Source organism: Sceloporus occidentalis, unplaced genomic scaffold (assembly GCF_023333645.1).
Source record: "Sceloporus occidentalis isolate IW3139 unplaced genomic scaffold, rSceOcc1.0.p SCAF_23, whole genome shotgun sequence".
Classification (NCBI taxonomy): domain Eukaryota; kingdom Metazoa; phylum Chordata; class Lepidosauria; order Squamata; family Phrynosomatidae; genus Sceloporus; species Sceloporus occidentalis.
This window is the reverse complement of record NW_028317003.1, coordinates 14,869,049-14,883,746: the sequence shown is the minus strand read 5'-3', so window position 1 is coordinate 14,883,746 and position 14,698 is coordinate 14,869,049. Positions and strand designations below refer to the sequence as shown.

The window sequence follows — 14,698 nt, the reverse complement described above, 5'->3', positions numbered from 1 at the left end:
GCACGAACTAGCAAGAATGTCATAGCAAGAATTATACAGGGCTATAATATTTATATGTCAATGTTAGCAAAGCTTTTAATTCCATGCAATTTAGTTTCTTCCTACATACTTATCCCAGTAGCAAATCATTGCTGACATTTCTAAACTTTGCTATAGGTTTTGATTGTGGGCAAAATGTCCATGTCTTGGCGCAGGGTTGCTACAGTCATTTCCCACACAAACAAAAGGTCTACTGACAGCAGTGTTTATTTTGGCTGGAGGTTGCAATTTGGCTATATCTTGCTTTTAAACTATAAATGTAGTTAAACATTCAAATGTATCCTGACCATCCTTGAAAGACCAAGTTCACTTTTGCCAAATAAACAAAATGCCTCGTTAATATACAGACTTTTGTTAATTTGAACCTTGATCAGATCCCGTATTCCATCAGCAATAAAAATTAGGAAGACGCAAGATTTGCCAAAAATGTTGTAGAGCCAAATGTGTCCTTTGGGCTTTCATTTTTTTGGAATATGAAAGTCAAGAAGAAATTAATTTATGTTAATGTAGAGTATCGAACTTTTCTTTGGCTGTGCTTTGTAAATAAATGGCCTTTATTAAATGAGCAGTAACGGACATGGCATTCATTTATATTTTTGTTCTTTCTATATGTTAACAAAGGTCTAACAAGTGAATATTTATACATTCACTGGAAGAATACAGGGCTTTCTGGGATGCTCACTTCGCTTTTACCACTGAAGATAGTTTGTTTTCAATATGTCCCATTAACTCACGCTATTTTCCCTAGTTTGTGTAAATGTAATCATTCTGAGCATAAAATATGTAAAACTTTTAGTTAATACAATTAAATCTTGTTTTTAAAACATATTTTACAGTATTATAAATCTTTTAATTATGGTAGAAAATGAAATATTTCAATCTGAATGTTGTGGACCATTGAGGCAATTATCACTTGCTCATTTCCCTCTGAGCATTCTACAGTTGCAAAACTGTTAGACACAAAATCTATATTCCAAGTGAAGGCTTCTGGCAGTGAAGTTCGCTTCAATCCGTAGACAAGCTGTTATATTTTAGCCTATTCGGTTGACTTGGCTGTCAACTCAACACAACTTGAACCTTTGTGAATAGACCTCAAAGTCACATTCAAAGTCTCTGTAAAGTCCTGCTCCTAGCCATACCTCTACGCACACCCCCTTAAAACAAGTGTCCCTTTTTGGCTATTTGAAATGTTGGTAGGAATAGAAATTGAGAGGTTTGCATTTTAGGTTTCTAGCCTTTATTGCAGATGTTTCTGTTACACTTACAAATTGCTTGCATTCATAAACATTAATAAACAGTGAACACATGTACATGAATGGTTAAATATCCATTCACATTAGCTCTGGAGCAAATCAGAATGAAGGTATTTTCAAAATTCTTGCTTTTAGCGCATTGTATATACATTTTCACGTGAAAGCTTGCTCACAAATACCACTGTTACAGTGCTTTGTGACCCACAGAATGCCAATAATCATAGTAACTATAATAACAAACTCTGTAAATGAATACTGGACTCAGCCTATGGAAAATGCAGTGAATCATAGAATTAAAATAGGAACACTAAGCAGAAATGCATGAATGAATCGCCTAAGCTGAGAGGTCCTCCATCATTCACCATTACAGAACTGATGGGTAAATCAGTGGCTCACAGTCATGCTGCTACTGACAATAGCTTCACAAAGAGCATGCAAGTGGAATGTAGGCAGTTAGTATTGGAATTTCTAGTGGGGATTAAAAGTAAGTGGTACCGTAACATGGTAAGATTTGTTCATTAACAATCCCACAAAATATGCTGAGAGCAAGGGCAGGCCAGTTCAAATGACCTCACAGCTCAAAACACATTCAGAAAAGCATGGTTTTCAAGAAGGGTCATGTGTAATACAGTCTGCCACTCAATGTATTGGACTATAGTTGCTGTTAACCCGACTATCATAGACTCTAAACATGGCTTGCCAGTACACAGGCCCGGACTGGCCATCGGGCACACCGGGCATTTTCCCGGTGGGCCGGGCCGCGGCAGGGCCGGGTTGACCTAGGTGCTGATGGAGCTGCAGTTTCAGGCCCCTACCTTAAAATAGGCCCAGTCAGGACCGGACTGACTGGGCCTATGCGGCCTCTACGGCCTCATTAACGCAGGGCATAAGGGGCACCTGCCCCTTAAGCCCGCCGCAACTGCGACGGGGTCCGCCACTTTAAGGGGCCGGGAAGCCCCCACCAGGGCCGGCCTCACGGGTGTTTAAATTAAAACATCCGGGGGGGTTTTTTAACTTTATTTAACATCCTCCATGTTAAATAAAGTTTTTGTTAACTTTATTTAACATGGAGGATGTTAAATAAAGTAAAAAAACCCAGATGTTTTAATTTAATCCCTGTGCGGCCGCAGACCCCTAAGGCCCTGGTGGGGGCTTCCTGGCCCCTTAGAGTGGCGGACCCGGTCGCAGTTGCGGCGGGCTTAAGGGGCCCTACGTTAATGCGGCCGTAGAGGTTTTAAGGTAGGGGCCTGGAGCTGCAGCTCCATCAGCCCCTAAATCAATCCGGCCCTGCCGCGGGCCCGGTCGCAGTTGCTGCTTGCTCCGGCAACAAGGTAAGTAGGGTGAGGGAGGGGGGTGCAGTGAGAAGGGGCAGAGAGGGGTTAGATAGTGAGAGGGGGTACATATTGAGATGTGGGGAAGGGGGTACCTAGTGAAAAGGGGGAACATAGTGAGAAGGGGCAGATAAGATGGGGAGAGGGGGTAGTGTGAATGCGTATGAGAATGAATGAATAAATGTGTGGATGAATTGTGTGAATGTGTAGGACAATTAATGAATTCATGTGTGGATGAATTGCTTAAATGATTTATGAGACTGCATTAATGAATGTGTTAATGATTTGTGTGACTGAGTGAGTAAATGCAAAGATGGTACATAAAGGGTGGGCTTTAACAATAAATAAATAAAAATGGGCTGCTCAGGCTTAAATGCCCGGGCCTATTTTTTGTCCCAGTCCGGTTCATGGGAGGCCGGGGCCCTGGAGCAATTCATGCAGTACCCCTCCAAATGCTGGGGACTGAGCTGCAGCAATTACTCCATGTGCTCCACAGTTAATCTGACCCTGATTTTGTTGATATCTAACATCATTATCTAGTTAAAAGTTTCCACTATGAATAACATTCTAGAAAGAAGATTATTTACATTCTTGACTTGTCGTCTTCCCCTATAGGTGAAAGCTAACCTCAAGTCAAAAATTTAATTTACATTCCAGTTTATCTTGGCTTCTTAAAGCAAACATTTCCACCTTCATGGATTGCAACACGTTAAGGCAAAGACATTTTGAAGTATCCTTTTCTGAGAAACTGGAAAATTAGCTTTGTTTGCCAATTTACAGAAATTTTACACCCTCACACTGTAGCCACAGCGGTTTACCAAAACTATTCAATCAGCAGCATGAAAAATGTGTCAGAGATTCCCAAGTTAAAAATGTTTACACTCGTGTACAGAGATGAAATGTGTCATGATAACGTTGTGTAGATAAAAAATATTCTGTTTCTTACCCAATCAGATCAACATTCCTAATGTCCACCAAATAAATTAGGATTGTTTCCTGAAACCCTCTTGACACATACTGGGCCCTCACAAAAGTTTCATAGCCATTGCGCAAAGAACCTAAACCTTTTATTAAATGCACAGGGAAGTTTATGAGAAGCCCCGTAGGAAGGTATAGTTTATTCTGCTAACATTTTTTTAAATTCCAGTTCACTTTCAGTGTATAAAGGAAGCTTAACGCCCATGTCTTTAACACATGGAAAACGGGGTAGATGCCCCAGGTTTAGGCTTATTTTAGTGGCCCACAGCACCTTGTCCGTTTGGCCCCATTAATGTCTGTCTTCTAATTTAATCCAGCTATCTGAAAACATTGTGCATTAGCCTGACACCATTAGAGTGGGCTGTTGGTGGGAAGCACAAATGGGCCCCATAATTATATTTTGACCCAGCAGATTAAGTAGCAATATATTATTATTATTATTATTATTATTAAAGACACCCACGTTAATACCCTTTTTCTACCCTAGAAGGCATTAAATAATAATCTCAATAATAATAATAATAATAATAATAATAATATCACTATTTCTTAGGGAGTTTCTATTGTAAGAAATTTGGAATCATGCACTTCTGTTAAATGGATAACAACATGAGTGAGGAAAAGTCTCATGAGTGAGGAAAAGTGAGGCTGTCCCATTCAGCCCCACCAATGAAGGGTGCATATTAAAATGCGTTGTAAGTAATTTAATATGCATTCTTTGACCTGTATGTAAAAACAAACAATAAAAACACTTACCTTAAGGAGAAGCTGCGGCCTCTACAGTTTCTGCACCACTCAAGCAGCCAATAGATGGCAAGAACGTTCTTCCATTGATATTCTGTGTGAGGGGATCCCATTAGTCCCCTGGAACATTTGCGTGAGTTGGCTGATGGTGAGTATACTGCAGGGGTGCAATGGCATGTATTTGGCCGAGCACAATCTCCTGTTTGTCAAGGCGGTAGTGGGGGAGAGGTATGTGTGTGTGTGTGTGGTGTTAATTGAATCTCTCCATGCATTTGCAAAGGAAGGAGAATTACAGTTTAAAGGAGACACAGCATATGCATTAAAGTTGTTATGAAGGCTGCAGCATCCTTTTACGAGACGAGGCAGGGCCTGGTGAGGTATGAGAAAAGAACTGAAGTGGCACAGGTACAAAAGGGAAAATAAGAAATGGCATTAGTGGAAGCGTGGAGAGAAATTAAAATATCAGTTCTGTGAGGAAAAAAGAAATTGGAAAAGGGAGGACAGTTATGAAAACTGGCAGAGGGAATGGAAAAAGAACACCATATCAAGTTAAAAAAAAATGTCAGTGTCCCCATGAAACACTAGGTAACATCTATACAACTGCTCTAATCACATATAAATATACTCGATATGTACCAACAGTGCCTTTATTCTAAAGCTTGATTGCTACAAGTTGTTCCTGTGCCTTTAAGTATAATTAAGTGAATTTTAATACATCTCAATTGAAAGATAATTCTTTTTAGCTTAGCAAGAGGCTGTGTGGACCAATACTCACACCACGCTGGCTGAACTACTTCCTCTAGTTATATAGGTCATTCACCTTTTCATTTCCTTAATTTTTATCCTCATTATTTCTCACTTAATAAAACTTTAGCACTGCTCACCACATTTCCAAATTAAACTGTGATGAAACAGTCATTTATTTATCACTCCAGTAGCTGCCTGTTTTGTTAACAGTTCTAGCACACGTTAATGGTAATGCCTAACCTCGGATATTAATGTGTGAGAAGGTTGGCTTTCATTTTTCTGCAATGAGTTGCATTACACTTCGGTTTTTGAGTCATAATCTTGCAATAGTTAAAGTGAGGGATATAACGGTTCCAGTTTGAGTTGCACAATAAAGAAATACTGTAAATCATTGTGAAGTAAAGGTTTTCTCACTGCTAGGCGTGGGAAAATACTCAACATGATGTCTGAATAGGAACAAAAAATGAATGCATTGTATCCTCTGTGATTCTGTTTAGGTAAAGCAGAAAAAGAAGACCCAAAAGGCAGCGTTGACTATCATTTGAATCCGATCACTTGCCATAGTATTACTATTGAGCTTGGAAGTCAAGCAGCTTTCCATGGGTTTACTCCTATCCCTTTAGTGGGTAATCTGCTTTACTTGGTGATGTGCTCTAGGAATGGCACCATGTGCCACAATGCTTTTGCAATGTTCAATGGATTTATGATAAAAGTAAATTGGTATTACAATGAGGTTCTTACAATTACTCATTAAAAGCTACTGTAACAGTGTCCTTGATTACAATAGTGATGAAGTGATGAGAAAACATGTAAATGGTTGGACTATGCCTATTATACACTACCATACATCTAGGACTACATTTCTGTAGTTAGCCCCATACTGTGAATACGCATAGCATTACAGTGCAACTGTGGATCCACTCCAGAGAGCAGTGGACAGCAGATATGTGTCTGATGGCACATTCATTGCGGTTCAATTATTCACCCACCCCATTAGTACAGGAATGGAAACTTTTCCGCTTCACTTTCTCTTCTGACCTTATACAGACTGGGAATTACTAAAATTAATCAAATTTTACTCCCAGGAACACCTTGGGGAGAAAAGCTAAATATTATTAATTAGCCACGTTGTAAACTTTTGACATAGTTGGACATCACACGTGAGCATTTTCTTATTTATATAGGACAAAACATTCTACCTCCCTATGGCAAAAAAAATCTACTTTTGTTTTTCCCTATGAAGAATTACAGATATTTCCCTTAGAATTTTGTACAGAGATACTCAAATATTTCTGAACATCTGAATGTCCATCATGAACTTGATGCCAATGATTATAATAAAGAGTATTACTGACTAAGGCATTAAATACATGACCATGGATTACTGATTCAGCTTTATGGTATGGAAACATTATTTTGTACAAAGAGCATACCATTTTGCATTAATTAGCATTTGTATTCAGAATGAATTGTTGACACAAATTAATCAAATACATGTATGATGTAATTGTAATTTATGTTATTAATCATTTTCACTGTTCTAGCTGTTTCAATAGGAATTTATTTTCATCTTAAAATTGTCAGTGGAATACTCTAGGCCTCTGCTGTTTTCTTTCAGCGTATTCAAGGTCGAAAAGCCAGTCTCTAAAAAATTCAGCTGGTTCACTATGACATTATTCAATGTTATATGGTACTGGCCCCCTGAGCAGGCAGGAGATGGACTCCATGAATTTTCAAGGTCAGTGCAGGCATGTGGTCCACTGAGAACATTAAATTCCAGTTCAGTTATTATTCACTCCCTGTTAAATATTTGGCAAGCACTACAACAAACTTTTTCAAGATCATCATTATATGTTGTAATGCAACAATGTGTGACAGGCGCATAGGCATGTGGAAAGGAAAATAGTAATAATACATCTCTGAAAACCTGGTGTGTTTATATACAAATGAGCTTTGGAACACTAGAATGAGTTCTTCTGGCTATGATATAAAATAACAGCTACATCGATACTTTTGTCCAACCTTTTGCAAAGATGCCCTAGAGTTCCCCCAGCAAGTGGGCAAGGACATCAAAACCGACAACAGAGGAAAAAGTAGACACAGATAATGCAAACAGGGGACATAAACTCCGACCAGAAGCAGGGTCAAAGTAGCAGTAAGGCAGTCTAGCAGGTTATACCACAGGAAGCCGGGTGCAGGCACAGTCAGGAGCATGTATCTGGGTCTGAGACATAGCATTGGCAGGAGCAAGAATAGCAGTGACCCAAGCCAAAGTACCAGAGGACATAACATAGCCAGATCAAGCAGCCCAGAGCAAATAAGGGATGGGTATGATCAGTCAAGTTGGCAGGAACAGGTAGTGGGCTAAGACAAAATGGTCAGTTCTCCTTACTTATCCTTCTTGACCTCTGTGCAGCCTTTGACACTATTGACCACCCTCTTCTCCTTCTAACCTAATTTGAGTAACATCTGTTGCGCAGCTCTTGCCTGGCTCAAATTTGTAATTCTCTCTCCGTTTGTTACCATTATCTCTTCTTGCTAGTATTCTATACTAAGATAAGAACGCTAGAACCCATTTGCATGGCTAAAATGCAATATGTGAAAATTTATTTTTTATCTAATGCTAGTAATAACAGTAAGTTCCCACTTAAATGTACACTTAAAATCCATCTATTCAAAAAGTATAAATCTATCTTCCTACTGCCTGCAACCTATATCAGCTATCTGTTCTCCCCTCCTTCAAGATCTCCATGCCACCGAATTCCACATTGCAGATGCTACAATAAAACCATCTTTGCCCAAGCAGTTCCTCAAATTCTGTATCATTCTGCCTTAAACATAGATTGTAAGCTTGAAAGATCAGGGTCCTCTTTTCCTTCTGTTTCAGTTCGTCTCAACATATGGTAGTGTTATTTTGTATATTGTTGATTTTAATGCTAGAGTTAATTTTCCCTCACCCCTGTTGTAATAGTGCTACACAATCTGTTGGTGTTATATATTTATGCATTGTAGAAGTGTTTTTTTAATTTTGTCAGTTTGAAAATGGTTATTGACATTTTAATACTGGTACCATAAAATTCTCACTCTCTAAATAGGGTCTTATTCTGACAATCTTTTTTTTTTTATCTTGCTACATTGTGGAGGACTTAGAGTGAGTAAGACATTTCTATTCTACAGCTTAATGACTAAACCATAAGTCAGATAAAATGCAAAAGTACAGTGTTTTCATTCTGCGGCACACACGGTGAGAACAGATGCAGAGCTCAGCTGTAGGAAAAGAATTCTATAAATAGCTGAAAAAAGCAAATGCCAAGAAAAATACTGAAAACGATTCAGCATCCTCAGGTTTTTTGGCCATCAAAGTTTTATACAATGTTGGAAGATGCATTCTGTGGATAAATGCTATTGTCTTTTTATCTAACAAAGTATATTGTACGAGCACTGCGGAATATGGAGCTATGTAACTAAATAAATAATAATAGTAACAAACTACATTTCTTGGTCCTGTAAGAACAGAGTAGCCTGAAAGACAATGTGGCCTGCACAGAACACCTGACCTCAACCTCACTGAACACCTTTGGGATGAATTGGAATGTCAATTGCGAACCAGGCCTTCTCCTCCAACATCAATGCCTGACCTCACAAATCCTGTTTTGACTGAATGGGTACAAATTCCCACAGAAACACTCCAAAATCTCATGGAATGCCTTCCTGGAAGAGTGGGGGCTGTTATAGCTGCAAATGGTGGGACAACATATTAAAGCACATGGTTTTGGAAAGTGATGTCTATCAAGCTCATATAAGAGTGGTGGCCAGGTGTCCACATACATTTGGTCATATAGTGTACCTTAATCCTTCAATGTGGGGAATTCAATTTGCTTTGACTGTGGTTTGAACATAGACCATCCATGAATCAATCTTATCTCTAGCATACATGATACTTGTTTGTTAACTCCCACATGTCCTGGTTTGGGGGTACTGTCCTGGTGTCTCCTGTAGCTGCCCCACTGTCGTGCTCTTGCAAGCTGTGGAGATCATGAGCTGGCTTGAGAGATCACCTGAGTGACACAGGGGTGTGTAAATTCAATGGAAGGCCTGTACTATTGTAGCTCATGCCTCTATTGGCACCCCCATGAGTTGTGAGGTAGATTTTCACATGAGGTAGATGAGCAATCCTACCTCTTACCTACCAACTGCTGCCTCTAACACCATACAATCCCCAAATATAGTCACAACCCCCAAAACAGGTGTCTAGATTTGGACAACTGAAATGTTAGGGATATGCTTGTTCAGACTGAAACAACCAGGAGTAGCAGATCTTCTGGTCACCTGGAATTTACTACATATCACTAGGGATAACAATCTTAAAACCTTCTTAACTGGTCGCTCAATATATTAATTGTGGTCCCAGCTATTTGATGCAAATCAGATACCACAGCTGGATCATGTTTTACAGTCAGGCGTAGCTCAGTATAACAATTTAATTGAATTGCAATGGCACTTTTTATCATGGCAAATTTATTTTATATATATATAAAAAAAGCAGAAAAGATTTTGGACAAATACTAATTTTTATTATCCTAACTTTGTTATGAATTTATTGTATTATTGACTTACTAAATACAAGTAAGATATTTGAGATCTTATAGAGAAAATGTAAATACACACAGATGTCTTTATTTTAAAATTTTTAGACTTTTTTAAATTCTTACTGCGTGACGTCTACTACCTAAAATCACATCACTCCCTGTCTACTATGTTAAACAATATTTTAGATTAAATCTTTTGATAAGAATCATCAATATATGAAATAAGATTAAAAAACTAAAATATACCACATTGAGTAAGCAATAGTTATATCAACACATAATTGATATTAATATTTACATACAAAATTATTTAAAGCTAATTTTATCCCAATACATAGATTTCTACTCATTCATACAGATTTTAAAGTAAATATATAGTTCATATGCATTGAGTGATTGTTTACTGCCAAATTCAGAATATTTGTAGCCACTAACGTTACCTTAATTAGAAAAGTAAATAAAAAATAAAAAATAAAAAAAGATTTATTAAAAGAGTAAAAAATAGATTTGGAAAAAACGAAAAGCTTCCCAAACCACAAACACACATTATGTTGCTGGTATTCCGTCTCCTGCAAAGTTCCAGTGTTTACTGTCAATTTGAATTACCCTAATTTTCCATCATTGAGAGTATGCCAGAGTGTTTAATGCTTCTGAAACTCAGTTGGAAGATAACAATTAATCAAAACTAACTGGTCAAAATCAAAACAAAAATGTGGACCACAAGAACACCACACAGGCATTTAATCAAATTACTTGATCATCAAGAAACCACTCTTTTTTTTTAACATACAATTTGTTGACCTTAAAAAAGTTGAGCCTGACATTGGTCTCACTTCTGTTCATACAAAAGAGAACAAAAAAGCAATACAAATTTTCCAATTTTGAGTTAAAAATATAACAAAATCTTAATCTACCACCATTATGTTTTTCTAAATACATAATGATCTACAGGTTTGGACTGGCAATTGGACACACCACTGCCTAAGAACACCTACCGCTTACTGTTATCGCTGCGGCTGATCCAGTCCATTAATGTGCACTCATCTGCCGGAGAGTAGAATGTGGACAAATACCTTTTTTATTCCCAGTCCATTTTTGGCCATGTATGTTCTTTTGCTACCAGGGTATGCCTTGGAGCAGGGGTACTGTTACCTCATTTAGAATATGAGCAGCTATTTTGTTCGATGTTATTGTCCTAATGTGCAGATTTCCTCTGCCCTCTTCTTTTAATAAGCACTAATAATAGATGGAATGTGTGTGCATTAAAACCCACATTTGATGTATACTGAATTTTATTTTTTGGATTATTTTTAGGATTTTCGTGACTCTTTATTTCTCTACTTTGAAGGCATGGGGGTGAAAAGAGAGGTGAATTCAGGGCAAGAAAGTAATCGGTCACAAAGTTTATGTCACCAGATGCCACCAGTCTTTGCTTTTCTGAGATAGGATATTCCGATCCCATTGACCACATATTCCTCCAAAAATATCCAAGCTATACATAGTCTTATAAGTGAATACAAAATAAGTAATACTGGTTTCACTCTTCAGTGTTCATTATAAATGTTACTACTGTTTCAAGCCTTATCATAAATAAATTAGCGTTGATTTTAACCTATTGTGTTTTCCATGAGTGTTTAGAACTGGATTACCTTGAGTTAAGGTAATAATAATAATATATAAATACTCATGCTGTATATATTATTTAAGTATCACTTAAGAACACAAACATTTTCCTACTTTTCTTGAGTGGTCATGTAAAAATAATTAAAAAAAACACCCTACCCCTAACTTCAAATAGTTCCTTCAGTCCTTCATTCTCTCTGCTTGAAAGCTCCTTGAAAGCAAAAGAGGGGTAGAGGCTGTCAAGGTAATGTCGTCACCAACTCCCAGCTTCAAAAGGTTTTGTGGCTTTGGAGTTGTCATTTATAACCTGTATTTGAATTGACCCACAATTCCCAAGACAACTTTACAGAAATTGATAACAGACTCCGAGCTACTTTCATGACTTAGAGGAGGCAACTCCAAATCATTTCACCATTAGCAGCCAACATCATTTCTTGACATGGTTGTAAAAGTATAAAGGGGCTTATGGCATTTGTTTAGATGAGAAATGGTTTCTCATACTGTGCACAGCACCAGATTAGGGGGAATCCAAGGGAATATGTTTGCAAACAGGATACGGCTTTACATACATTTCAGTTTCACACACTGGTCCTAGGGGTATGCTTTGCAGACAGCAGAGAAATTCCACTTTTATCAGAAAATAATATGGCAATCTTCCAATGCCAAGTTTTACAAAAACAACTGGCTACGTACGCAAAGTTAAACCTTTACATTATAAAAGGAGGAGTTGTAGAGGAGTCAAAACAACACTCAGCGTGAAACAAGGCATGCACAGTATAAATCTCAAAGTTTTGGCTATCTGAGAAAAGAAGGCATATCCTAGATCCACGAGTAGTCTGGGTTTCATTAAAATATATTTTCTTTCTCCCGTTTATCAAGTGGGAATATAGCAGGCTTCCACACCGTACTGAAATTTGTAAGATATTTGACCATTCTTTTTAAAAACTGTGACTTCATGTGTTTTAAAATTATCCTTCCTTTTTTTAAAGTGAAAATGAGTAAGCGGTTTTTCCTTTTAACTTTTGCCATTACATGCTGTGGTATAGATAAAAACTTACATTCCAAACTGGGTATGTCTCTAAGTATGATTTAATACAACATGATTGCTTGGTGGATTTTTTGATACATGTGCAACAGCTGAACCAGTGTTTGGATGCAGCACAAGCCACCCCAAACCCCAGGCATTGGTTCCCAGCTATGTATTAGCCATGGCGGACTTGCCTACTGGAAGGAGGAAACTCCCTTGCTTGCCTGCCTGCCTCTCAATAGCACTCCTCCTCTCCAGAAAAGTTAGGCCAAACAAGATGTTTGGCCTAAGCCTGGCTTAAGGTGGACAGCGTTGCTTCATGGCAGGCTGTCCTGCTAGATCCACTAAATCCTGCGCAGTAAATGCAGTGAATGTTCCTGATGAATTCTTCCTTAGTAGCAAGGTGCCAGTTACCCACTATCAACTGAAAAGGCCCAAATAGCTAAATAAATACTTGAAGCAAGGGGAGGCTTGGGTTATTTACATATTCAGAGTAAAATGAATATTACATTGTCAGTGTTGTTAAAATTATACTTGACTTACAATGTGTTACATTGTATCCCGGTGTATTGATAGGTGAACCCTTAAGGGCAACATTCTACAGCATAGGTATAAGGATGTTCAAGTTTCAGTGAAGGGTTACTTACTTATGGCTGAGATTAGTACCTAAAACCTATTGAAAATTGAGTAAATTCTAGGGCGGGCTTGGGTCTGTGCATTTGGAAAGCACGATCACTCCAGGGTTACATATACATTGATGTCTGTTCATTCTGTTCAGAACTTCTGAAACTCTTGGCACTATATTCACAGCTGATCTGTACAAACACTGTACTAAATTTTAACCCTAAAATGATCAGTAAAACATAATCCAACAACCTCCCATGACTCCCAAATCAGAGGGGAAAATGAAATTGTTATAGGCAATGAAACCACTTAGAGATCAGTCTTAAGTACATAATTCACAGCTTAAAAAGATTATGAATGAAATGTATATAATACAAGGCTATACATGTGAGTGATCAACTATATTGAAATGTATTTTTGTGTGGGAAGGTTCTTTAGGAATTAACATTAGGTCGTAATAAACACTGAGCTATTTCCAGGCTTTGTGATTTTTGCTTTGCTGAATTAATCCTAACGAAAGGTATTGGAGTCGCCTAGGATGGTGCAGACAGGAAATGTGTAGGAGGAATGAAGTCCTCAGCCAAAAGAGCTACATAGGGAAATCCAAAAAAAATAACAATGTTATTCATGGGATCCCAGAAAAATATTAGAAGGTAGCCGCATAAAATTAACTATCTACCGCTTTGAAACAAGAAAAGTTAGTTAGCTTTTAATATAAAGAAGAACTCATGCAGTGGATATTATAACAATGCCAAGGAAATATTAAGATATATTGCATTGACATGTATTTATTTATTTTACCTACACAAATATTAAATGGAATAATTAATGCAGTGTCATATATATATAACATACAGGAGTATATGCTTATTGTGGCTTTCATCTTCCCAATTCCGTATAAAACCCAAGAATCTATAAAAATTCTACTAGTCATTTTTTTTTGGACATAAATAGTATATAAATAATACCTGTCTATTTTGCCCTGTAGTAAAGATGAGTCTGTCTGTGAGTTCCAAGGAGTCATTAAAAAGTATCCACTCCAAGACAATTCTAACAATTGGCAAACTACAGCGTACGTGTGGTTTACAAATGATATGTTAGTTCATTTTAAATAAAAGAACAGCGACATATGTTGTCTTTATAAATGGATAACACTGCTTTGAAATCATCTTCACAGTACATATATACATATCTCCCACCATTTCAAATGGCAGAGCTCTGCTTTATCGTATACACACACAATATATAATTGTAGAGAATCCCACAGCACATTCACCAATACACAGGGCCCTGGTGCAGTCTCCAGTAACGGCAAAAGTGTATATCCAAATGAATGGGAGCACACAGGGATCTTAAAATACAGAATCTACGTTTCAGACCTCTAAGGGTCCTATATCAAGATGATCATGTGATGATCATTATCAACATATATATATATATATATATATATATATATATATATATATATATGTATTTATTTATATATATATATATGTTTATAATGATTGACTTCTTGGAAAGAGGGCAAAACAGCAATGTCTTTTAAGAATAACAAGGAAGTTTTTTTAATTGAACCCTTGTCAACTTACTTACTAGAGAACATGGGGATTGGCTATAATAAATAAATGTTTTTTGCAAAGTCAAGACTGATGTACTAAGACATGTCCCATGTGATGTTGTTGCAGTGATATCGGGACTGAACTCTGATTTCTTTTATAAATGCACATAAGACCTTTGATAAAG

General features: G+C 37.4%; 1 protein-coding gene across 1 annotated transcript in view; it reads left to right on the top strand.

Annotated features, from left to right (window-relative positions):
- Window positions 1–14,698, top strand: part of LOC149300859 (histone deacetylase 9-like) — a 157,112-nt gene that overhangs the window by 122,203 nt on the left and 20,211 nt on the right. The window contains exon 15 of the mRNA XM_089484893.1: window positions 5,590–5,804. Coding sequence (XP_089341019.1) covers window positions 5,590–5,804 — 215 coding nt within the window. The remainder of the gene's footprint in view (window positions 1–5,589; window positions 5,805–14,698) is intronic.